Source organism: Dipteris shenzhenensis, chromosome 31, assembly GCF_047967505.1.
Source record: "Dipteris shenzhenensis isolate YYH24624 ecotype China chromosome 31, Dip_SZ_1.0, whole genome shotgun sequence".
Classification (NCBI taxonomy): domain Eukaryota; kingdom Viridiplantae; phylum Streptophyta; class Polypodiopsida; order Gleicheniales; family Dipteridaceae; genus Dipteris; species Dipteris shenzhenensis.
In genome coordinates, this window is record NC_141626.1 from 35,185,251 (window position 1) to 35,209,898 (window position 24,648).

The window sequence follows — 24,648 nt, forward strand, 5'->3', positions numbered from 1 at the left end:
GGAAGAGTCGAGAGAGACATAGGGGTAGAGGCGGACCGAGGAAGGGGGTGGCGAGGCAAATTAAGTTTCAATTTGGGGGCGCATTTGATGTAAATTTGCTGTATTTTAATGAAGTGAGCATGTCCTTAAATCAAGTGCTATCCTTATGTTAATTAGCTTGCTTTTAGTTGCTGTGGATTTCCAAAATGCAATGCAATCGGGTTTTTTGGCATGGCATTTTTCCAAAATGCAATGCAATCTGGCATTTTTCTATTTGATCCTCGTCCGGCTTATGGATTGAAAGTTACGGATTTTATAATAAAGTAGACCAAATATGTAATGTAATATATTTCCACAGTTTAGGAGGCTCATTTATGCAATTACAATAATAGAATCATACAGGTAAAAGTGGTCCCAGTATGTAATGCAATCTATTTCCACAAAGTGGTCGAAATAAAACCCCATGCAATGAACAGAATCATCTCATTTGCCATTGCAGAATAATTGCATAACAAAGATTCAACCAGCATAAACAGGCCATTCATACATCCAAAAACACACGTGTAAGTAATGTCTCCTCTTTCAGGTGAGATCCTGTAGGCACTCTCTGTCAGCGTCTTTAAATAAGTATGGAGCAACATGAGTTTAAAAGTTTCATCCCTGCACCTCATCACAATAGATCTTAGCAAACCTTGTCAATTGGTTGGTTACAAGTAGCAGCCGACTAATGAAGTCGGATTGCTTCCGCTCAATCAAAACTGATACAATGCTTTGACATATAATAGACTCCCAGAAATTATTCGTTACAAGTAACCAAGCCTCCATCCACTGGAAACTGTCGCAATGCTTAAGCCTGTTAGGATTCCTCGTATACTAAAAAAAGGAACTTGTCTTTCTATTGCGCTCGATCACCACCCGTCTTTTCATAAACCCAATACTCCTGATGCTGTGTACTCTTTCCACATTGAATGAAATTTCAATGATCTTCACTCTAAATGTTTGTATTCGCCTCAAATTAAGATAAAACTTATGCCATTCACTGGAATGGAAAATACTACCTTGCAAGACACCCATTGGGCCTTTTCAATCAAACTACAAAATTCTTTAGACACGTATGTTGGGGTTTTGCTTATTTCGTGACCTTCAAAGAAACAGAGCTTATCTATCTCAAGCCCATGCATGTTATTGCCTACAACTTATGGTCTGAGCTCTTGTACCCAGCATGGAAAGCTTCTGCATATCATTCGACGATTCAGATGTGATATAGTCGATTTGCCTCCTTCATGGCTTCCGAAAATCCTTCCCAGCATAGCGAACATTCCCCAGCTCCTCCTCAATGCGTAGCAGCTTCAATGATAGCCAAACTGTTAGTAATGATCATTGTAGCAAGAGATCTAAAGCAAGAAAAGCATTGATTAGCCCAAGCAAATATCCTACAAAAGGATTTCACCTGATTGTATTTTGCAAGGCGTTCACTTCGGCAAGGAGCTCCTGTTTTGATCTGGAGAACAAAGTTGTGCTTAGAAAATCTAAAATTTATTTTACAAACTGGATCCAATCTACCCTGATGGTTAGTGCACAATATTTCATATCCACCCAGGTTTCAGAATAATGAATGTTGAGATCAAAACCAGTAATGTACCTGCCCACTGGCTAAACCAACTGCAAGATCTGCAATGAATGTGTCTTCTGTCTCCCCACTTCTGTGACTAACCATCACTCCCCAGCCAGCAGCTTTGGAATCCAATGCTGCCTGAATGGATTCAGTTACAGATCCAATCTGGTTGACCTGCAGTGGAAGTCGCAGACCAGTCGAAAATATGATTTTTAACTTCCAATGTTAAGAGCTTAAAAACAAAAATGTAGTTCTCATGATCTCCAGTCTGACCTTTAGAAGCAAAGCATTGCAAGCCTTTTTGTCTATGGCTTCAGCAATTTTCTTTGGGTTAGTGACAAGGAGGTCATCCCCAACAAGCTGTATGTCAACGCTGCTCTGCAAGCGAGCCCAAGATTCCCAATCATCTTGGTCAAAAGGATCCTCGATAGATACAATGGGGAAATCTTTTACAAACTCTTTGTAAAGATTTCCAAGTGATTCTCCAGTTAAAATACTGTTCCCATTGTTAGGCTGCTCCTTGAAGTCAAGATCATATTTGCCATTCTTTGTCAAGAACTCTGATGCAGCAACATCCATACCAATCTTGACCTGTAGCAAGTATAGAGAACCAGGAGGAAATAAATCGGTTAGATAAAACAATTGATCATCACTCTCATGCATGTGGTACTGATACGCAATTGTAATACATACCAGTCTCATGAAACGTTCATTCTATAAAACTTGCCATTCTAGGTTTAGTTTTGAAATAATGGAAGTAATTTTTCAAGTTTTGTGGCATTGATACCTTTTCCCAATTTGAGAATGGTAATCTGTCTTTTAAATGTAATTTAATAAACAATAGATGAAATGCTTCTTTGTGGTTTGAGTTTGAGTCTATCGTAGCAACAAATTATTTTAGTTAGTTTTAGGCAACAATCTAATTGTAGTTTAAGTAAGTTTTAGGCAATCAGGATAGAGTTCAGCTTTGGTCCAGAGTCACCTTTCCACAATTTCGAGAAAAATATTTATTTCCTTTCCAGAACCTTTAAGGACTTGATATGGACCCCTTCAAGTCTGCCAGCAAACTGCATAATAAATTGGTATCAACACAAGGTGCCTTGATATTTTTGCTAAGTGTTAGAGAAAACTTGACGGTCCAGTAGAAAACAGCGGGAGGATGTGCAAATGAAGGTCTGCCTAGGTAGGATTGAAATTTTCTCCACTAGTGTGTTAGGCTCTGATATTTCTGTGACATGCATGAGAACTCATGCTGTTCTGTTTCACTTCTCACTTAGCCTACCGTGCAATGAAAGCTTTCTAAAAAACAAAGTTAAGGAGCGAAAGAAAGGGAGTTGGATCTGGAAAGAAGGATATAGGGATGATGATGAGGGGGAGGAGGATCGTGTTAGCATCCACTGGAGGCCTGATATGACCTCTGAGACCTAGAAGCACTTTACGCAGATACCAAATAAATAAGTAAATGTAATGTGCAGTGTCGAGGGTACAACCTTAGTGGTTAGTACTATTCGTGTGTGGAACATCATGAGGATGCCCAAGGAGTTGCTTCCTAGGTTCCACTCTTTATGTTTGTCTAGGTATTGGTTCAAGCAAAGATGCTTGTGCTTGAAGACCTCACTCAACAAAGAAACTACCTTGTACAATCTATTTGTATGTTTCAAAGTCATATCATTAAAGGTGGTTTCTCTATTGGTTTGATGGAGAGGATTGCTGTTACCGTGGCTGTATCAACTACTGTATTATGTAATAGGAGATAGGCACAATTTTTCCTTCATCAGCTTTGCAACTAATGCTATGGCATAAGTGATGCAATCAACAGCAGGCTTTTCTCACCATAACAATATATTGGCTTGATCATGTGGAAGTCAATCTTCTGCATACAGATGATATTGCATCTAAATAAACTGCACTACAGAAGGAGGTGCATGGGATGGAAGGAGCCAGCTACAATGCATTTGCAGAACAAAAGCACAAGTCATGGGTGTTCTGTTTGCCCGTGGCTTTCTAGCCAGGAAACTTCTAGAGGATGTGTTTGTGACTTCATCCACATGAGAGTTCAAAGTCCAGCAGTTTCTAACTGCTTTGACAATGCTTTGCTTTAAGGCATTGTTTCAAGCATCTTGGACTCATGTCCATGTCGCTTTTGACCTCGATCATCCTTTGTTTTTTTATATGCACCATCTTACCACAATCGTGGCATTTATGCTTTTGCAATTCCTTTATCTACAGTAGAGGTACCTGCATTGGAAGCATTACTCTGCATGAATTTGTCCTATGCAAACGGCCTAGTTTTTGCCATCATACTCTTTCATGCTCTGATCACCACAACATACCAATCATCTCTTGCATTGTAAGCATTGAAGCTGGAAATAAAGCATCTATATAAAATTGACAAATAGCTTCAAATTGGTTGACTTTTGAGCTACAACGCTCTGTTTATATGGCTTAGCTCAAAGAAATCTGCAAGTATGTTCCACGCTTGAGCTGAAGCCTTTGCATTCATGATGATTAATGCTTGAAGACTTCACATTGCTTGCAATAATGGGCTGCTTGCCATCATTTGTCTCCCACTCTTCAATGTTTTTGGCATCAGTTAGAGCTTTGTAGGCCCTCAATAATCTTCTATGATCCTATTCCAATCAAGGCAATCTTGACTATGCACTTCCACAGAGCTTAGTTTGTGCCAAATAGTTTGCCTTCCACTATACAAGGTTGCATGCTATGAACGAAACGTGTTGTATGGCACAAGGACTAGTACTGGTGCTGTAAAAAATTGAGGTACATTAGGAACATGCCATTGGAAAATATTATTTTTACTCCTAATAAATATATATATACATATAATAAATATCTTGTAAATGATACTCCTACATGCATTATGCATAACGGCAGGCCATGGGCCTCTCGATTCAAGAAGAGGGATAAACAGGTGTTGAAGAAAGGCAAGAAGAGGCGATTGAGAAGGAGAACTTAGAAGGCAAGGCAATGTTTGAAGAAGAAGCCTGGAAGGCAATTTGGAAGGGGCTGTGTGTCTGCTAAGAACCCCTAACTTAGCCTCGAAGGGGATTTGGAAGGGGCAATGTGGAATGCAAGCAGGCGTACAAACATCAATCTGAACTTTGAAGTGTCAATTGTATGGCTGGAGTAAGCAGGAGCAAGGCGGTTGGGTGGTGAGCAGCCTGCTCAGATTCCTCATGTTTGGTGTGTTCTTGTGTTTGTTTGGAGATCTGAGGTTTCAGGAGTGCTAGGGTCGTGTTAGTTGGTATCAGAGCCAACTCCTGAGGTATGAATCTGAGAGAGTGGACGTGATTTCCTCCAAGTATGATTCAACTTCGAAATTGCTTGTGATACCATGCAAGGGCTTGTGGATTTGTCAATTAGGGTTTTTGCTCGTCTAGATTGGGTTAGTAGGGATGCATGAGAGCCCAGGTGAATTCGCTTTCAGGAAGAGTCACTGAGGGTTTAAGGAGAGAAAGATTGTGCAGCTAGGGAGGAGTGGAGAGGATCTTATGGCGGGAGGATAGGCGTGAGTAGGGCTGCAGTAGGAGGAGCGCAAGGCTATGGCAGAATTCGGGGGACCACGAGCACCCAACTGGCAGTGAGTAATAGAGCCGGCGATGATGGACGAGAGCAAGGAGAGGTGTGCAATAGGGCTGGGCAGTTCGCGATTGGGACTGAGCAGCACTCGGTGCTTCGGAAGCTAAAAAAAGCGCCAGGCTTCCAAGTTAGGCAGGCTTTCCAAAAAGCCTAGCTTTCTAAAAGTCAGGGCTTGCCCAGCCTATAAACCTAGCGGCTCCTTCCATTCTCCAGCTTGAAGAATCGTGCGCCCATACTCTCTTCTCAGCCACCTTCTCCACAGAAATCCGTCAACCAGGCCGGGGGTGGTTGCTATTCGCCCGTTCGGATCAGCCGCCTCTCTTCTTTCATCTAGCCTTGCCGTTTTTTTGCCTTCTCCTATCCCTGTGGCAGCCACTACTTCGCTGCACACTCCTAGCTTTGAACCCACCTATTGCTCCTCTTCCCTAGACTATTCTCTTCACCGAATTCAGTTCCAAAGCTCTCTTCCTCTACCACGATCTATTCATGGCAGATTCAGTGGAACCCAGGCTTTCAGAGGGTGATCAAGACATGGATTACCACGAAGGGGACGACCACGGTCTTTATGATGATTTGATTACAAAGACTGCCTTCAGTGAATTCACCTCCGCTGTTGATGCCAAGGTTGAACTGGTCAATTCGGGGTTGACGCAACAACTCCAAGGGATTCATGCTTCTATCACACTCTTGACCAGCATTGTTCAAGCGCTCACACATGTTGACACTTTAGCTTCAGTGTTGGGTCCGAATATTACACCAAATCCCTATCCCGGAGATTAAAAATCATGGCATTTATCAAGGAAAGCATTACTTTGGTGGAAGGAACTAAGGCCGAAGCCCTCCACCTCGATCGAATTTGAAGAAGTCTTTAGGAAAGAATTTCTAAAGAAAGAGGAGGATTATGACATCGTAGGCAAGCTTAAGGCCCTCGATATGTCCAAACAGAATTCGACTTTTGAAGTTTACCTTCAAAAGTTTCGTGATTTGCAGCCCAGAGCTACAAAGACAGACCCTATCACATTATTGGGCTTCTTTGTGATGGCCAAGCTAGCCTCAAAAACTCGGCCTCAGTTCGGATTGCAGGCTGCAACTCGCCTGCATGAAGCTAGAATCGCTAGTAATCACCAGTCAGGCATACAGAGGTGAATCTATTCCCGAGCCTTGTACACACCGCCCATCACACTATGGGAGCTAGCCATGCCCGAAGTCGTTACCTTAATCGCAGGGAGGGGGATGCCGAAGGCAGGGCTAGTGACTGGAGTGAAGTCGTAACAAGGTCGCCGTGCTGGAAGGTGCGGTTGGATCATCTCCTTTTTCAGGGAGAGTTAATACCTATCTGGCACTTTGGTCTCATATTCATCGTTTCACGGTTCGAGAGAAGCGATTCGTATAAACTTCAAATCAAGAACAAATGTATCACTTTGCAAGAGGCCATGAACTATGCGCGCATCTATGATGACACTATAGCCAGCGCAAAGGGAACCACTCCTGCCGACACGAGTGGGAAGAACAAGAGGAAGCTCTGCCAGTCACCAATTGGTACAAGGGAGCCGAAGTCAATTGACAACGCCTCCGAGAAGAATTCGACTCAGACAAAGAATAGTAGAGCTAGTTTCCTACGCACCCTTAAGCTAAAGAAAAAAGGGTGATGTTTTATTTGCGAGGAGTGGGGCCACCCACGGAACGATTGTCCTACGTACAAGCACCACGGAAGGTTTGCCTCCAGAATGGGCAGTAGATCATCGCATAGATTTAGTACATGGGGCTCAACCTATTAGTATTCCAATTTTTCATGTTAAAGTACATCCAATTTTTCATGTTAAAGTACATCCAATTTTTCATGTTAATAGACTAAAAGAGGTACTGGGTGCAAATGATCAGCTTGTTTCTCCTCAAGAAATAATAGAAGATACTGATTTGACTTTTATTTCACACGAACCCGAGAGTATTCTTGAATTTCGTAAAAGACAGATCAGGAATAAAACTGTCACGGAATACAAGATCAAGTAGAAGGATCATGTTGAAGGAGGACGCAACATAGGAGACATTACCTAACCTCCAGAGGACATTCCCGGGTTTCTTACGAACCCAGGAGTGAGTTCTTAGAGGAGAGAAAGTATGTCATGTGCACGGATTGGTATCTGACATGTACTAGGTACACAAGACAAGCTCAGGTAGCCTGGGGTGGCTTAGGGCTAGATAGGCTTGATTCTCAGGTTAAGTGGTGTGACGCCAAAAATTGATATTTTAAATTTGGCATTGGTATTGTTTTTCTCTATGTTTGATAAGAGTTTGAGTATCAAGTGATAGCCTAGCGGCTCTCACTTATTTCTATTTTCTATGATATTGTATGGGATTGAGAGGATGAGTGGAATGGCTCATTGTAAATACCATAGGTATGAATTATAAATACCTTGGTATAGGGTGAGAGTTATTTGTGTATGGGATATTATGGAGTTTTTTAGAAAATAGGAAGAGTGAGTCATATAAAGAGATGGGCTCATGTCCATGTGTTCCAATAATATAAGAAAGGCCACATGCCAAGCGTGTGGAAGGCATGTGGAGGAGTGTTAACTCAAGAGGAATCCTTCTAGAATTCCTATGTGGAATAAGGAGGATGTGGACATGTGGAAAAGAGAGGGTCCCTATGGGCTCCATGTGGGGAGACTCTTGACTTTCTCAATATTTTAAGAGTCTTGAGCATCTTTTGATGGGACACATGGCAAAAGTAGCCAAAAAGGACATGGATGGTGACATACGTGCTTATGTGATTGATGGGGAAAGGAATCTACAGGCAGCAATTGTAAATGGGTGAAGGAGGGTAATAAAATCTCTATAAAAGAAACCCTCCTCTCCCTTGTTCATCAATCTCTTCCACCATTAGGCCTCATGTTGCTGTAGCTCTAGTCTCCCCAAGCCTCTTCCATGAGCCTTCTCTCCCTCTTGTAGATATTCTCTTATGTAGACTCTTGAGTCCATCTCTCTCTAGTTTATTCTCTCTCTATGAGTAGTCTTGGAGCTTCCGCTCCCTCTTGTATGTATGAAACCTCTTCTTCTCCCTTGTGTTTGTAGTGTTGAAGTGGATTCTCACTCTATTTGTGATGAAGGTCACTTCAGTTTCTCTCTCTCTTGAGTGTCTCGTCCCTTTTCTCTTTTAAAGCCTTGAAAGTTCTTTCTATTCGGCCGCTCACTGTGCACACATGGTCCATCTGTTTCCCGAGCCACCATGCAAGCTTCTTACCCTCTTCTAGGCGAAATCCATGAGGGGTGGATCGTTGATGAAGGTGGAGTCTTGAGGGAGCATCCTGCTCAGGCGAAATTAGCCTGGGTGGAGGGCAGTTTTCATGACAGTTTGACCCCTGTTAGTATTTTGCTCATAACTTTCTGCTCGGTAGTCCGATTGTAATGAACTTTATATCAGCGTGAAGCTCTCTTTAAGATGCATGTTCGTATGTGATCAGATCTTGAATCAGATACTGCTGCAAAAAGTTATGATTCTCTGTGTCTGACAGTCTGTTTTCATGACAGTTTTTACCCCCGTCTAGTGAACTGTCCATAACTTTTTGGCCGCTTCTCTGTTTCTTATGAAACATATATCAGCGCGAAGCTCTCTTTAAGACGCATGTCTCTAGGTGCTTAGATCTTGAATCAGATACCGCTGCAAAATGTTATGAGTCTTTGTGTCTGACAGTCTATTTTCATGACAGTTTTTACCCCCTTCTAGTAAACTGTCCATATCTCTTCAACCGTCTGTCTGTTTTCAATGAAACTTATATCAGCGCGAAGCCCATCTCAAGGCGCATCTCTTTGTGTGATTGAATCTTTGATATCATGTCCCTACTTAAAGTTATAGTCCTCTGTGTCTAATGACAGTTTGTAGAGTGTTTTGAGCTAAGTATAAGGGTGTCTATGAAGGAGGTGCAATGTTTCCTCGGAATCTACCCATCCAACCCAATCAGCCCCTTCAAACTCCTCGATATATATCAGTTCATGCCATGTTGAGCCACAAGATCTTCTTTCAACAACGTATCGCTCTTCTCTTTGGCGCAGATCGGCTCGCTAAGATTATGGCCTCTGCTGATCCTTTCCTTCTCCCTATGCTTGATTACAACATCACTTGGGATGTTACCATCTTCATTCTCATCTGAGGGAGGAAAGTATGGTGTGGTATCTTGGCATAAAAGCTTCTTTCTAATGTCCCATTCTCAATGATAAATATCTTTGGCAATCAGTTCGAAAGCAGCAGGAAGTGAAGAGGTGCGTGAAGTTTATTGTTGGGGTAAAGGCACATTGCCACCCCTTTATTAAAGATATGACACCTATGACTGTCTTAAGACAGTCATAGGGGGGAAAACCTAATCCTAATAAAACCTATGAGTTTGTGGTGTGGCTCATCACTTCACACCCGCATCTTGAGTGTCACTCTCTCTCTCTCACCTTCTCTCTGTTGTTCTTCTCCCTCTGACCTTCCCTTTCAACTGGTATCAGAGCCAGCCTCTCTTCCCACTCTACCCCTGCCTACCATACCCTCTACTCTCCTCGGGACTTGTGCCCTTGGCATAGCGCAAGCAGCTAGGGCTGCAGCGCGGGACAGCAACACGGAGCGACAAGGGGCAGCACAGGCAGCAGCGCGGGCAGAGGCGTCGCGCACGTGGACGCAGGCAGTGCACGGGCATCAGCTGGGCTTCGAGCCCATTCGTCGTACAGTCGCGTACGGACGTACAGTCGTCCGTACAACCGTACTGTCGATCGTACTGTACGGACCGCCGTACAGACTGCGACAGGGAGGGGCGTTTTTTCGATTGGGAGCAGCTTCAGGAACTCCTTCGTCAGGGATCTGCGTCAAGAAAGTTTTTTTTTCGAAACCTTTCTTTTTTATCTGTACCCTGCAGAGGTACAGCAGGTACACAGGTACTCTGCACATGTACACCGGTACAAAAGTACAGCAGGTACATCAGTTTTTTTTTGGGAGAAAAAGAGAAGGAGAAAGAGCACTCTGCTCTTTCATTCAGGATCATTTTTCAGTTCTCAAAACTGTGTTTTTTGAAAGTACAGCAAGTATCTTCGTCTCCCTCGTGCTTGAGGTGACCAGTACCACAGTGTGTGGTTGATTGCACAGTTATCTTGTTTTGGGAAGGTAATGCCTTGATTTAGCAGAGGACTTTTATGTCTTTGCTGAGTGCAAATCTCAGCTTTTGGGTGACATTTTCAAAGGGCTTTTGCCTGGAAGCTTATGCAGTGTATGCCTTGAGGCAGTGTGGAGCCAGGGAGCCCACATTGGTCTCGTTTTCCGCAGTGTATCAGTGACATTTCTTTGCAGGTCACATTTTGTGTACGGCACTTAGAAAATCTCAGTTGAGCCACGCTTGGCCAGGGCGCATCGAGTTTACTCGGTCCCTAACTGTCCATCGTTGACAGTGCTCAAAAGATTTTCTCTTCAGTGTCTGTATGTTGGGATCTGTGTTGTTATTGTGTACACAGGGCTGTTTATGCATTGCATTGTCAGGTGAAAGTGCCAGGAGAGCGCTACATTTTGTATGCTACGTCAATGTTGAGGTGTTCTTCACTTGGTTCAGGTGTCAAATCAAGGGGCTTTTGCCCAGATTTTGCTTGAGAGCACTTGGGTTACTGTTTGAGACCTTCAGATGCCTTTTATCCCCTTGGCAGAAGGGTGATTGCTTGGGAATTGTCCCATTTTCTGTTGCAGGTTTGTGACAGGCTGAAGTGTCTGGAGCCTCTTTTACAGTGAACAACACAGTGTATGACAAGTGGTTTATGCATATAAAAGCAGTGCAATACCTCATCTGAGGTGGGAGAAGTGATCAGGACAGCAGTGCTTTATGCTTCATCAGATGATGATGCACTGTTAAAGCACCTGTGGAACAGCTGCAGCATTCTGAAATTACTGTTTTTATGCCTATTTGAGCACGGTACAGTGTGTCAGAAGGTACAATAACTGGAGGGAAATTTACTGTTTTGCTGCAGATTCTTTTGACAGTAAAAAACAGCACTATTGTGAGTGCTTCTGGCTCTTGAATAGAGCAGGTTTTTTCTGAGAAATCAGAACTTTATTCAGTCATTTTTGACTTACAGGAATTCAGGTACTTTCCTTATCTGATATGGCATCAGGGGGAAGTGATTCTTCAATTCTGAACATAAAGAAATTGGAAGGAGCACACAATTATGCATTATGGGCAGAACAGTGTTTGAATGTACTTCTGCTAAAGAAGATTTCTAAGCCCATAAGGGTGAAGGGTGTCAAGCCATCTGACATGGCAGATGATGAATGGGAAGAGCTTGATTTGTCCGCAAGGGCAGCTATCATGCTTACTATTTCTGATACTCTTGTGTTCAATGTTCAGGCTGAAAAGACCTCTTATGGCCTATGGCAGAGGCTAGCAGAGTTGTATGCCCAAAAGAGTTCAGCCAGTAAGGTTTATTGGTTGAAGAAGCTAGTTGATCTTCGCATGAAGGAAGGTACAACTATGACCTCACACTTGAGTGAGTTCAATGCCATCTTTACACATCTGATTGCACAGGGTTTGAATCTTGATGAGGAGTTCAAGGCTACCTTCTTGTTGTGTACCCTCCCTGAGAGTTGGGACACTTTCAAGACCACCCTGTCAAATTCAAATGTCATTCTTATGTATGCTGATGTGGAGAGCTCTCTCCTTATGGAGGAGATGAGCAAGAAAAATAATGCGGGCAGCAAGTCTTCAAATGCTTTGCAGGTACAGGATAGAGGCAGGACTCAGCAGAAGGGAAGATCTGCTAGCAAGTCCAAATCACGCAGTCAGTCCCGTGGCAAAAAGGATATTGAATGCTTTTATTGTGGCAAGAAGGGACATGTGAAGTCTAAGTGCTTCAAGTTCATACGGGATCAGAAAGCCAAAAAGGCTGAAACAAAGGATCCAGGCAGTGGAAGCAAAGGCAAAGGCAAGGCCAAGGCAGATGACTTGGATGCAGTGAATGTTGCAGCAGAGGATAGTGACAGTGACAGACATGATGTTTTATGCTCTTCTGCTGTAATTGCACATACTTGGGTTATTGATGGCCATGACATGCACACCTGGCTATTGGATTCAGGTGCTTCCTTTCATGTTACTCCTCATAGGGAGTGTTACCTCTTTCTTTAGTGCCTCAACTTGGATCACCCCCAATCGCCTTAAGCGTTGCACAACTGGCTTGCTTTCTGGCTTCAACTCAATCTTGTGCTCCACAAGAGAGACTGGTCGAACCTGTGAATAGCTTGTTGCAAAGAGACATGGAAAATCATCTAGCATATCCAAGTACTGGAGCTTCCTTTCTTTGGTGTGACAACTACAGGAGATATCCATTCTAAATCATCAACAGGAAAGATGAACCCCGCCTCAAGTAGTTGTATTATCTCTTTCTTTAGTGCCTCAGCTTGGATCACCCCCAATCGCCTTAAGCGTTGCACAACTGGCTTGCTTTCTGGCTTCAACTCAATCTTGTGCTCCACAAGAGAGACTGGTCGAACCTGTGAATAGCTTGTTGCAAAGAGACATGGAAAATCATCTAGCATATCCAAGTACTGGAGCTTCTCACTACTTGATAGAGAATCACCAAGAAGCTCTTCATTGCGTTGGCGTCGTTTAGTGTGCTCCACATCCTCCACATGAAGTGTCTCTACAGGATCTTCTTGCACCACCACCTTGTTCCTTACTGACTCATCCCGATCAGCACCAAGACAAAGACCAAAGGCCACTCCTTCCACCTCACCCTCTGAGTTGGACTCCTCGGAGCTACACCCTGTCTCTTCTTCTTCATCGGTTAAGTCAGAGCTTGAACTCTCTGATGTTGAAGACTCCTCCTTAACAACTTCCTTTTTGCGGCTTCTGATGTTGTAGCGCACCTTCTTATCATTTCCCTGCAAAATCAATTCTCCAGTATCCCACTTTTGAACAGCCTTCACCTTGCGTAGCCAAGGCCTTCCCAAAATCAATGGATAGGCACGTGCATCTGGCTTGGTAGGGATCACCTGAAAAGTAGTCGGCACAGAAATTCCACATACATCCACTTCTAGATTCTTCACAACTCCCAAGGTCTTAACCCTAGTGTTGTCAGCCAATTTGATGCGATAAGGAGAGGTAGTACTAGAGTATTTTAAATCAGCATCTATCATGGTCTTCTCACTGATGACATTAATCGATGCACCTCCATCAATGTACACATTAGAGATCACTTGACCATCAATGATCACATCAACCACAGGTACATCATCACCAACATCTATATCTACCTTTCGAACAACAGGAATGACACTTTTCTTCTTTTTCTTTTTTGACACTCTTGTGCTTGCTAGTTTTTCCCATTCCTTCCCTAGTTTTGGAGACAAAGCAAGTAATTGACCAAAGGTGATATGAGCTTCCTTTTCTTTAAGGTCGGACAACAAGTCATAGCTTCCAATTCCTTGTCCTAAAGGAAAGTCTGACTGGCTAATTCTCCTTCTAGATGCCTTCTTTTTCTTACTACGGTGTTCCTCTTCCTGATGTTCCTCATCTGCTTCTTCCTTGCTTTCTTCTTCTTCTCTCGCTTTACCACGCCCCCGTTTAGCCATCATTACCTCTCTTTCCTCATCCCCTGAAGAAGCTTCTAACAAGGATACTTGTTTTTCTTCTTTCTTTCTCAATCTAGGACACTCAGGGCAATAGTGACCTTTTTCATTACATTCATAGCAAGTGACCCCACTCCTATCTCGAGGCCTATCTTCACTCTTTGGTGCTCTAAGTTGTCGTGCATTAACCAAATGCAATTTCAAATCAACAAACTCTGCCATCAATTGGGAGATATTATGATCTAACTCAGAGGACTTTGGTACCTGAGGAGTGCCCATTACCTCCACCTTAGAAGTTGAAGCTGTTGAAGACACAAAAGAGGATTCGATCTTTAGAGAAGCTTCTTCTTGGTCGCAATGCGAAGTGCCTCCACGTATGTTGTTGAATATTTACTCATTACTTTTGAGCGAAGACGAGGCTCCAAAGCCATAACAAATTTGCTCATCTTTATTGCTCCATCCCTGAGAGACTTTGAGGGGCCGATGATGCAAATGCCACAACTCGCAAAGCTGCCCTTTCATACTTTGTCCATAAAGTTTCATATCGGATTGCCAACGCAGAGACCAACTCACCCTCTCCTTGATAGAACCGGTCCAACTGCAACATCAAAGCATTTGGCGACTCCACTGCCCCAAATCTCTGCTTCATTGCTGCCACCACTTGGTCCCAGTCCTCCTTGGTAGAGTCCGGCAAGGTCTCATGCCAACTCAAGGCTACACCTTCAAGAAAATCAGCCAAAATCTCTGCCCGATTCTTCATGGACCATCCAGAAAGCCGGCATCCTCGAACAAAATCCCGAAGATAAGACTCCGGGTCTTCCCCTTGGGTCCCTCGAAACACTGGGATCTTCACCATGATGAAACACAAAAAGGAAACACCAAGATCCAAATAATATCCCAAACAAGATCCGAACAAGATCCCACAGAGCCTTAGTATACCAAGACCAACTTATTATGCATAACCACTTGTTGAAAACCCTCCACAATGTGATCGTCAACAAAATCTTCAAAAATAAGTGACCAACCAGCACCATGAAAACATTGTGTATACATGCATTCTAGAATCACCCTTCTCACAATAGGAAGTGCACATAAAAGCTTCAAGATATTGTTATCTTTATCATTTGCATAGCAAAAGAAGTTGAAAGCATTAAGAATCACCACTCCACTGTTATAGTCGAAAACTACCCAAAGACTCAACTCTTCTTCACACCAAGCTGCCAGTGCATGGAACAATCCCCAATTTATCATTATGCCTGCTGCCGGCGTTGTCGATTCACTAACATATTCAACAATGCAAACATAAAGGATATGATCATGGTGATTGTGCGAATAGCTTGAGCATCACCTTCACAATCTTCAAGTTCTCTTAAACGGGTTGCAATCTCTTCTAACGGAGTTCTTCTAGGCATCTTCTTTATCTCATCAAAACACATGCCTCTTCTAGGCATAACATGCAACCAAGTACACCCGAGACAGTTTAGTAAGGTGGGATGAATCCAATACCAAACGTACCCGGTGTCTCCACCAAAAGATGTGACATGAAGTTCGGGGTAATAAACTTCACGCACCTCTTCACTTCCTGCTGCTTTCGAACTGACAGCCAAAGATATTTATAATTGAGAATGGGACATTAAAAAGAAGCTTTTATGCCAAGATACCACACCATACTTTCCTCCCTCAGATGAGAATGAAGATGGTAACATCCCAAGTGATGTTGTAATCAAGCATAGGGAGAAGGAAAGGATCAACAGAGGCCATAATCTCAGCGAGCCGGTCTGCACCAAAGAGAAGAGCGATACGTTGTTGAAAGAAGATCTTGCGGCTCAACATAACATGAACTGATATATATCGAGGAGTTTGACTCTACAAATTGTCATTAGACACAGAGGCCTATAACTTTCAGTAGAGACATGATATCAGAGAGTCAAGCACACAAAGAGATGCGCCTTGAGATGGGCTTCCTGCTGATATAAGTTTCATTGAAAACAGACAGACGGTTGAAGAGATATGGACAATTTACTGGAAGGGGGTAAAAACTGTCATGAAAACAAACTGTCAAACACAGAGACTCATAACATTTTGCAGCAGTATCTGATTCAAGATCTAAGCACATAGAGACATGCGCCTTAAAGAGAGCTTCGCGCTGATATATGTTTCGTAAGAAACAGAGAAGCGGCCAAAAAGTTATGGATAGTTTACTAGACGGGGGTAAAAACTGTCATGAAAACAGACTGTCAGACACAGAGACTCATAACTTTTTGCAGCAGTATCTGATTCAAGATCTGATCACATATAAACATGCGCCTTCAAGAGAGCTTCGCGCTGATATAAATTTCATTACAATCGGACTACCGAGCAGAAAGTTATGAGCAAAATACTAACAGGGGGTCAAACTGTCATGAAAGCTACCCTCCACCCAGGCTAATTTCGCCTGAGCAGGATGCTCCCTCAAGACTCCACCTTCATCAACGATCCACCCCTCATAGATTTCGCCTAGAAGAGGGGAAGAAGCTTGCATGGTGGCTCGAGAAACAAATGGACCATGTATGCACAGTGAGCGGCCAAATAGAAAGAACTTTCAAGGCTTTAAAAGAGAAAAGGGACGAGACACTCAAGAGAGAGAGAACCTGAAGTGACCTTCATTACAAATAGAGTGAGAATCCACTTCAACACTACAAACACAAGGGAGAAGAAAAGGTTTCATACATACAAGAGGGAGCGGAAGCTCCAAGACTACTCATACAGAGAGAATCAACTAGAGAGAGATGGACTCGAGAGTCTACCTAAGAGAATATCTACAAGAGGGAGAGAAGGCTCATGGAAGAGGCTTGGGGAGACTAGAGCTACAGCAACATGAGGCCTAATGGTGGAAGAGATTGATGAACAAGGGAGAGGAGGGCTCCTTTTATAGAGATTTTGTAACCCTCCTTCACCCATTTACAATTGCTACAAGAGGGAGAGAAGGCTCATGGAAGAGGCTTGGGGAGACTAGAGCTACAACAACATGAGGCCTAATGGTGGAAGAGATTGATGAACAAGGGAGAGGAGGGCTCCTTTTATAGAGATTTTGTTACCCTCCTTCACCCATTTACAATTGCTGCCTGTAGATTCCTTTCCCCATCAATCACATAAGCACGTGTCCTTTTTGGCTACTCTTGCCATGTGTCCCATCACAAGATGCTCAAGTCTCTTAAAATATTGCGAAAGTCAAGAGTCTCCTCACATGGAGCCCATAGGGACCCTCTCTTTTCCACATGTCCACATCCTCCTTATTCCACATAGGAATTCTAGAAGGATTCCTCTTGACTTCACACTCCTCCACATGCCTTCCACACGCTTGGCATGTGGCCTCTCTTATATTATTGGAACACATGGACATGAGCCCACCTCTTTATATGACTCACCCTTCCTATTTTCTAAAAACTCCATAATATCCCATACACAAATAACTCTCACCCCATACCAAGGTATTTATAATTCATACCTATGGTATTTACAATGAGCCATTCCACTCATCCTCTCCATCCCATACAATATCATAGAAAATAGAAATAAGTGAGAGCCGCTAGGCTATCACTTGATACTCAAACTCTTATCAAACATAGAGAAAAACAATACCAATGCCAAATTAAAAATATCAATTTTTGGCGTCATAAGTGGCAAGGGTATGAACCAGATTTAGGTCTTTGCTATTTTTGACGCATTGGGCCCGAGCCTATAAAAAGGTCCCAAAGATTCAATCTATTTGAGCCGATGGGAGCAAGTCTAGTTCCCTAGTGCTAGGTCTGATCCTAAATTGAGTCGCAGACGCGCGCGCGCCTGCATTTTAACGTAGCCCAAGACCCAACAGTAGATCCAAGGCCTCTAGGCACCACCTGGTGGTATGGGACACCAAGCTTGTCAGGATCTGGTTGGGAGTTCATGCCAGTAGCTCAGCTCGTGGCTCAAAGGGGACATCTCTGATTTGGGATCATATCCCGTAGGTGTCATGGTTGGGTGGTGAGCAGCCTGCTCAGATTCCTCATGTTTGGTGTGTTCTTGTGTTTTATTGCAGATTAGAGGTTTCACGAGTGCTACACTTTACCTCGTAGTCTAGTGCATAACAGGCAAAAAGCTGGTTGCAAGGTAGAGATATCTTTGACTATTTCTGAACTTAGACATTCAGATTTTGAACTTAATGGAGAACACACATGCTGTGGGGATGTTTGCAGATTGGAAACATGAATAAGGGGTACACGAGATGGGATTTGCTTCAATGCCAATGCATCCCATGCATGAGAGTCACCATAGCATTGTAATGCAGACAACTGCTTGTAAAGATGCACAAAAGTATGAAGCAAGGAAAAGAAAATTAGAAATAAATGCATCAATTTGTAGTATATATATATGTTTCCATTTTTTTGCCATGTCCCTTTAGAAAGGGACACACAAAAGAGATGCATAGAGGGAATGCTCCCATGGTTCATTTGGATGCCCACTGCCCACATCAAGACAAGAAACAATCTCAAGATGGAAAAAATGCAGGCTTCACCAAGCTCAAGTTGTGTCCTTGCTGCAGATTTTGAAAGTAAAATCAATTTGCTCAAAGCTGAAGTTGGTCAAGCATGTAGTGGAGCACTAAACTAAAAGATGTGCAGGCATACCATTTGAATGAAGAACCAAGCTATAGAACAAAACTCTGGTTCCTAACGCTTCTGTGGGGATGAGACTCTCAGAGAGAGAAAGTAACAGCCCAAAGATATGATAGCAGTTCTGGTGCAGCATGTTAAAAAGATTCTGGAAAGAAGATTTAGTACTTTCATGGTAGGTGGACAACATGGGGTAGTATTGTATGATTCACTGATAATAGTATCGTACAAGGGAGTCCACATCTCCACAACATACCTTCCCATGGAAATGGGAAAGTAAGTTTAAAACTTATTGAGCAAAAGGTCAGGCACATTAACCAACAAACAAGTGTCGTGATTGTAGCTCAAAGAGGACAATGAGACTTTTAAGTGCACGTGTTTGCTATTCTGCATCAGCCCTTATGGAAGGAATGTTATAAGAGTGAAATGCCAAACATTTTCTATGGCAATGACATGATTGGATGGTTGATGAAACTTAAGTGCAATTGTCGGATTATGGAGCTTAAGACAGTAGTTCCCTTGACTATTTTCGAAATCTAAGTCCCAGAACATGTGCACCTTGAGCTAGTTAAGACTCAGAGCAAACAGGATGCATTGCTTATAGACTTTGATCTTACACCATTTTCGACTTGTGTTTGTTGAAAAAACTTTCTTGCATTGCTGTGGCATCTCATGACAACACTCATGGCTGTGTTTTGTCTCCAGTCAGTTACAATCATCCAAATTATACAAGCACTATATGGCTATTATGCCAGTGTAACAGTCATTGCACTGGTCACACAGACTAATTTGGTCTCCAGTAGAGGTTTAAAAATCTCTCTCTCTCTCTCTCTCTCTCTCTCTCTCTCTCTCTCTCTCTCTCTCTCTGTGTTTGCGCATTTCTGATGAGCGCTTTATTGACCCCCTAAGATATACTCGGATTCATCTCCCCCACTCGTTGAGGATCTCTATTGGGCGACTCCGTATTGAGAGTAGACGAGCTGAGGGGGTACCCAGAGAGAGACGTATTTGTGCCTTATGTGATCTATAGGAGATCGAGTCGGAGGAGCATTTTATTGTCAGATGTTGTGTATATTATGAGATCCGAGGCCGCTACTGTTGTCTCTTCAGAGATAGCGCTGGACTGCTCTCCTGCTTCCTTTCCTATCCAGATCTGGACCGCTCTCCTGCTTCCTTTCCTATCTGGATCAGAGATGCTTTGCTGCCTTCATTCATGAGGCAGTTAAGCGTCAAGAGCACTTGCTCAGTCTACAAAGACAGGGGCAGAGCCCACAGGCAGACTCATGTCAGAGCATGATCACAGAGTTCTTTCATCTGTATCACGTAGATCCTCGTTCCCCAGGTAATCAGCGAGGCAGAGATCTAGAGCCAGTGACATGAACATGATCACAGAGTTCTTTCATCTGGATCACGTTGACCCTCGTTCCCCAGGTAATCGGCGAGGCAGAGATCTAGAGCCAGTGACATGACATACCCGATATAGGGAGGACACACATATCACACTCAGAGACATCCCTTCCATGTTCAGACCCAGGACACCACCTACAAGAGTTACTGTGCCCCTAGTCAGACATAGAGTGGCAGCCAGGAGACCATGCCGGCGGACCGTACTCATAGATGGCTGCCAGTGCTCTCTCCCTGATCTTATACCACTGCAGCCTCGCCAGTCTTTGGGTCCTCCATGACCTCTCTCTACAGCTCCAGTATCTGTTGTATCGGGCTAGACTTCACACACGATGTGATGTGACATGATGATGTAGATAAGACTATGCCCTACTGATGCTTTCTAGGACTATGTAGTATTTAGCATCTAGCATGGGTGCTGATGCTCGTTTTAGTAGCTCCACCCTTTCAGCTTGTTGTATCAGGTTTCTTATAGTCTCATAGACCCATCAGTCTTCCGAAGACTTTAATAAACATTCTCTCTCTCTCTCTCTCTCTCTCTCTCTCTCTCCTTCTCCTTCCTTTCCCCGTTTCATCCCCCACCTCCTCCCCCCCCTTCCAGTTCTCTACTTCCCCTTTGTTACACCTTGTCAGGTGTGAGGAGTCAAATCTTGCATTTACCAGGGTTTAGGGTTTAGGGTTTAGGGTTTAGGGTTTACAGCTGTTCTATTCTCTTCTCTCTCACAAACACTTCACATGGTATCAGTGCCACCCTACCAGGGCAGTCTTATACAAACATGTGTGATCCCTGAGCAAGAGAATATTCTCACACACCAAGAAGCAGTCAAGCAACTGCAGATGCAGTTTTATGAATGTAGTTGAGGTGCACACTTTTACATCCTTGCAAGACTTACATCTCCTTAAAGCTACACGGAGAGATTAAGCTTCATAACCACTGAAACAGACATTAACCACAACCAGAAGTAGTCAAAACAAGCATGTATGGTGTTGTACAGCAGACGTCTTCTTTTTTGGAGGTCCTGAAGAACAGAGATTCCAAAATGGTAGTACAGACTCATACGTGATCCAGCCCAAAATCCAGAGACAGCTAAAGACATACGAACTCCACTCAGGTTTTCCAGACTCTGATATGGAGAATGCTTGAAAGCGGGTTCGAGTTGGCTGCAAGGATCCTATTGGATGTAACTTGGTCAGGCTGTTGGCTTATCGGCCCATTCCTTTCTTCAAAAAATAATATACTCTATCTTTTGGACAATAAAACTTAGCATGTCTTCCTAGACTAGCAATTAGAACTAAAACCATCTATAGGATGTCTCTTGGCAGTCTGGCCTATATCTGTACAACTGCAATAAAAATGTCATTTTCAGATCTGCTTAACAAAACCACCATGCAATTTCTGAGGCACCTTCATAATTCTTTTTTGCGCCCTTCACCATTTCACTACAGCACTAGAGGAGGTATTTTTCATTGATGCAAATATTATATAGAAGATTAAATGTGAGAACCAGATAGAATGGACATATCTGATGACCTTCTCAACAGAAGATTCCATACCTTGCCAGTATAACCAGCCTTCTCAATGGCATCCAAAAGAAGAACTAGACCTTCCCTGTTGTCCTGAATGTTTGGAGCAAATCCACCCTCATCTCCAACATTGCATGCATCTTGTCCATACTTTTTCTTAATAATGCCTTTTAAAACCTGGTAGACTGATGCACAAATGCATAGGGGACTATTAGATAATATGAAGCAGACTGCACATTACAGAGGAAAACTGATGCCTAGAAAAGCCTTACCTTCACTACCCATCTGCATGGCTTCCGCAAAACTGGATGCTCCTATGGGCAAAATCATGAACTCTTGCATTGCAAGCTTGTTGCCAGCATGACTACCACCATTGATGACATTGAAAGCTGGAACAGGCATCACAAGCTCATTTGTTTGAGCAATTTGCTGAATGTGCTTATACAAAGGGACTCTCTTGGCTCCAGCACCTGCTCTGCATACACTAAGGGACACCCCAAGAATAGCATTGGCCCCCAGCTTTGCTTTGTTGGGAGTACCATCTAGCTCTAGCATGAGATTATCTAGTTCCTTCTGCTGCCTGTTACAATGAACAAACCAGCTTACCATTAATTTCCACATTCATGATTCAAAATTTGAGAACTAAGCAAAATGTAGCACGACAACAAGACACCTATACCCGCCTTGCTACAAACTATGGTAGAGAGAACGTTTTTATAAAAAAACAGTTGGGACCACTGAAGCCTTTAGAGAACCAACCGACTTGATTGCACTTCATTAGCATCACCAAAACCATAAAGATAGACAGATGCTTACAACTGAAAGGTGACTCAAATCCCATTGAACATTTAGAAACTTATAAAATCCCACTGAGCATAGAATTCTTCGAACTCTTTCAAGTCCAAGCTCTAAACTCCAACTCGAAGTTCTAAACTCCAAGCTCCCCCAAAAAAAGAACAAAGCATCTAAGAAGACGTGATACCCACCAAGGCGGAGTAAGTTAGTGATCCAGTCCCTATTACATGTCTCTCTATATGTGCATCAGCATATACTCCTTGAAAGCAAGAGGGTACCTTAGGCCTCTCCTCCGCTACCCCCTCCGCTACCCCTCGCTCAGCCCCCCCCTCGCTTTTTTTTTTTTTTAATAAATAAAAACCCCCGCTCGCAGCTCCGACCCTTTTTTTTTTTCCCCTTCTTCTTTCTTCTTCTTCTTCTTCTTCTTCTTCTTCAACAGCTCCGACCTCCTGCAATCCCTTCTTTGCCCGCTGCTGCCTCCCCCGTAATGAAGGGAACAGGGGGATGAGGACAGGAGACTAGGCGGGAGACCCTTCGATCCAAATTTGCATACGCGTGGAGATGGGGAAGGGGAACGGCGACAAGGCGAAAACACAAAAGCAACTCAATTTGGAGGACTTCAACAAATGCAGCAACCGGAGCAGTTTGACAGCAGACAGCACTGCGGCCCAGAAGAAAGGGGCCCACCCAAAGCCCATGCCGCTCACCACATCCTCGACCTCTATGGTTACCACCACTATTTCACCACCATCATCCGCCTCATCATCTACGCCACCTCTCTCCTCCCCCTCTCCTGCATCATCAGCATAGGTCTCCTCTCCAGTAGCCTCACCACTGGCCCCACCGGCCACGGCTCCACAGTACTTTCCCCTCGTATGTAACCTGTGCTGCTTTGACACAGCAGTCTGAGTTTCCCCGGCTCGTACACATGTCATATAAGTCGTAGAAGGCATTTATCTGCTCGGATGCCTTCTCTCGTGTACCGATCCCGAGCACGTGCACTCTTTTGGTAGGTCAGAGGTCTGGGGTCAGGCTGGGCCGGGCCGTACAAGGGCCACCCGACTGAGGAGCTCCCCGGGTAGGTAGGCCCCACCTGCTTTGCGAAAGAGCAGGTGGCCAGAAATTAATCCAGCACCTAAAAATAAGCTTTGACTTGACTTAGCCAAAATGACATGGGATTTGGACAAAGATGCCAATGAATGGTAATCCTTGTGACTCCAACTGAGAGGGCTAGAGATGTCAACAACGACAGGTCAATCACTGGCTTAAAGAACGAAAATGCAATAGCGAGCAACGAGCCGTAAGCTGCAAGCCCCTAAACCTCTAAACGCTTTGAATCTTTTGTAACGCTTTAAAAAAGATTTCTTTTGTAGACTTCTTCGCAAATGTAAGCTACACCTTGGATGAAGTCACTCAGCTGAAAGCTCTAAAAAAATGTTTATACTTGGAAAGACAGCGGGTACCCTCTTTATATTTGCAGCCTACCCCTGCCTATCCGCCAGCAATGCAGCCCGTGTCAACTGTTGTCTAAATTTTTGCACACATGCAGATTACGAATGAAAGAGAATTTCCATCAGCCTTGCTTGACTGACTAGTTGGCCACCCTACCGTGAGAGTGAAAGAAAATGCGGAGTTGTCATAGTCAATGCATGTGTATCACTTAATCGTAAAGCGGTCCTCGCGACTCAGGAGTCGCACATGCCGAGTGAGAGCGCGTGTGAAAGGTCTACCTGGTGTCGAGACCCACGAGCTTAGGCGCCAGGATCTCGTTGATATTCTTCACGGCCTGCAGCACACCCTTCCCACCGTACACGGCCTTGTCGCCATCTCTGAGCTCCAAGGCTTCATAAATTCCAGTGGAAGCTCCACTGGGAACAGCAGATCGATACACGGCATCGGTCTCGAGGTCAACTTCGACGGTGGGGTTGCCACGGCTGTCGATGATCTGGCGGGCTGTGATAGACTTGATTGTAGAGGTCTGGGGGAGGGAGATGGTGGAGGGGGAAGCGACTGAAGCGGTGATAGAGAGAGAGGGAGAGGGGAGGCGAAGGGGGAGGCGGGGGGGAGGGGTGAGGGAGCGACGGAGGAAGCTGGGGGAGGAGAGGAGCAAGGAGAATGAGGAGGAAGCCATAGCTGGTGCTGAGGGAGGAGGGAGCTTTGATGTTGAAGCAGAGATGGTGAACATGCAGTGTGAGGAGCTCGTGGGCTGTCTAATGTTAATACATTCCAAGAGGAACTTTGAAGAGTCTTTGGAAGAATCAGCTCCTTTTGTCCCTTCCAACTGCCCTTCTTCCTTGACGGACTCTTCCACTTACACGGACTCCCCTCCATGTGTCCCTCTCTCTTTCTTGGGGGTGTTTAGGCACTCGTGGCCCACGCTTTTATCTGGCTCTGGCACACTTTTATCCGGCTCCCACATGAGTTTTCCAACTCGATGCCATGCTCGACAGAACGGCTCGGTGCATGATGATGGAGTCCAAATGGACTCATTTCGCCACCCACAACTCTCCAGCTCTGCTTTTCGA

The 24,648-nt window shown here is 44.0% G+C and overlaps 1 protein-coding gene across 1 annotated transcript; it reads right to left on the reverse strand.

Annotated features, from left to right (window-relative positions):
- Positions 1 to 497: 497 nt before the first annotated feature.
- Positions 498 to 24,386, reverse strand: LOC147881388 (enolase 1, chloroplastic-like). The gene is made up of 7 exons (XM_087369708.1): positions 23,854 to 24,386; positions 21,601 to 21,908; positions 21,359 to 21,513; positions 1,868 to 2,185; positions 1,622 to 1,768; positions 1,430 to 1,480; positions 498 to 1,326 (listed from the first exon to the last, which is right to left on the reverse strand). Exons 1-7 carry the CDS (start codon positions 24,306 to 24,308, stop codon positions 1,261 to 1,263), a joined length of 1,500 nt encoding a protein of 499 aa, XP_087225834.1. The 5' UTR covers positions 24,309 to 24,386; the 3' UTR covers positions 498 to 1,260.
- Positions 24,387 to 24,648: the final 262 nt, after the last annotated feature.

Coding starts and splice junctions, on each gene's coding strand:
- LOC147881388 (XM_087369708.1), bottom strand. CDS start 24,308: ATGTTCACCATCTCTGCTTCAACATCAAAGCTCCCTCCTCCCTCAGCA. Junction 21,909..23,853: donor CTCGTGGGTCTCGACACCAG/GTAGACCTTTCA, acceptor TCATTGTAACAG/GCAGCAGAAGGAACTAGATA. Junction 1,327..1,429: donor GCCTTGCAAAATACAATCAG/GTGAAATCCTTT, acceptor CTATCATTGAAG/CTGCTACGCATTGAGGAGGA.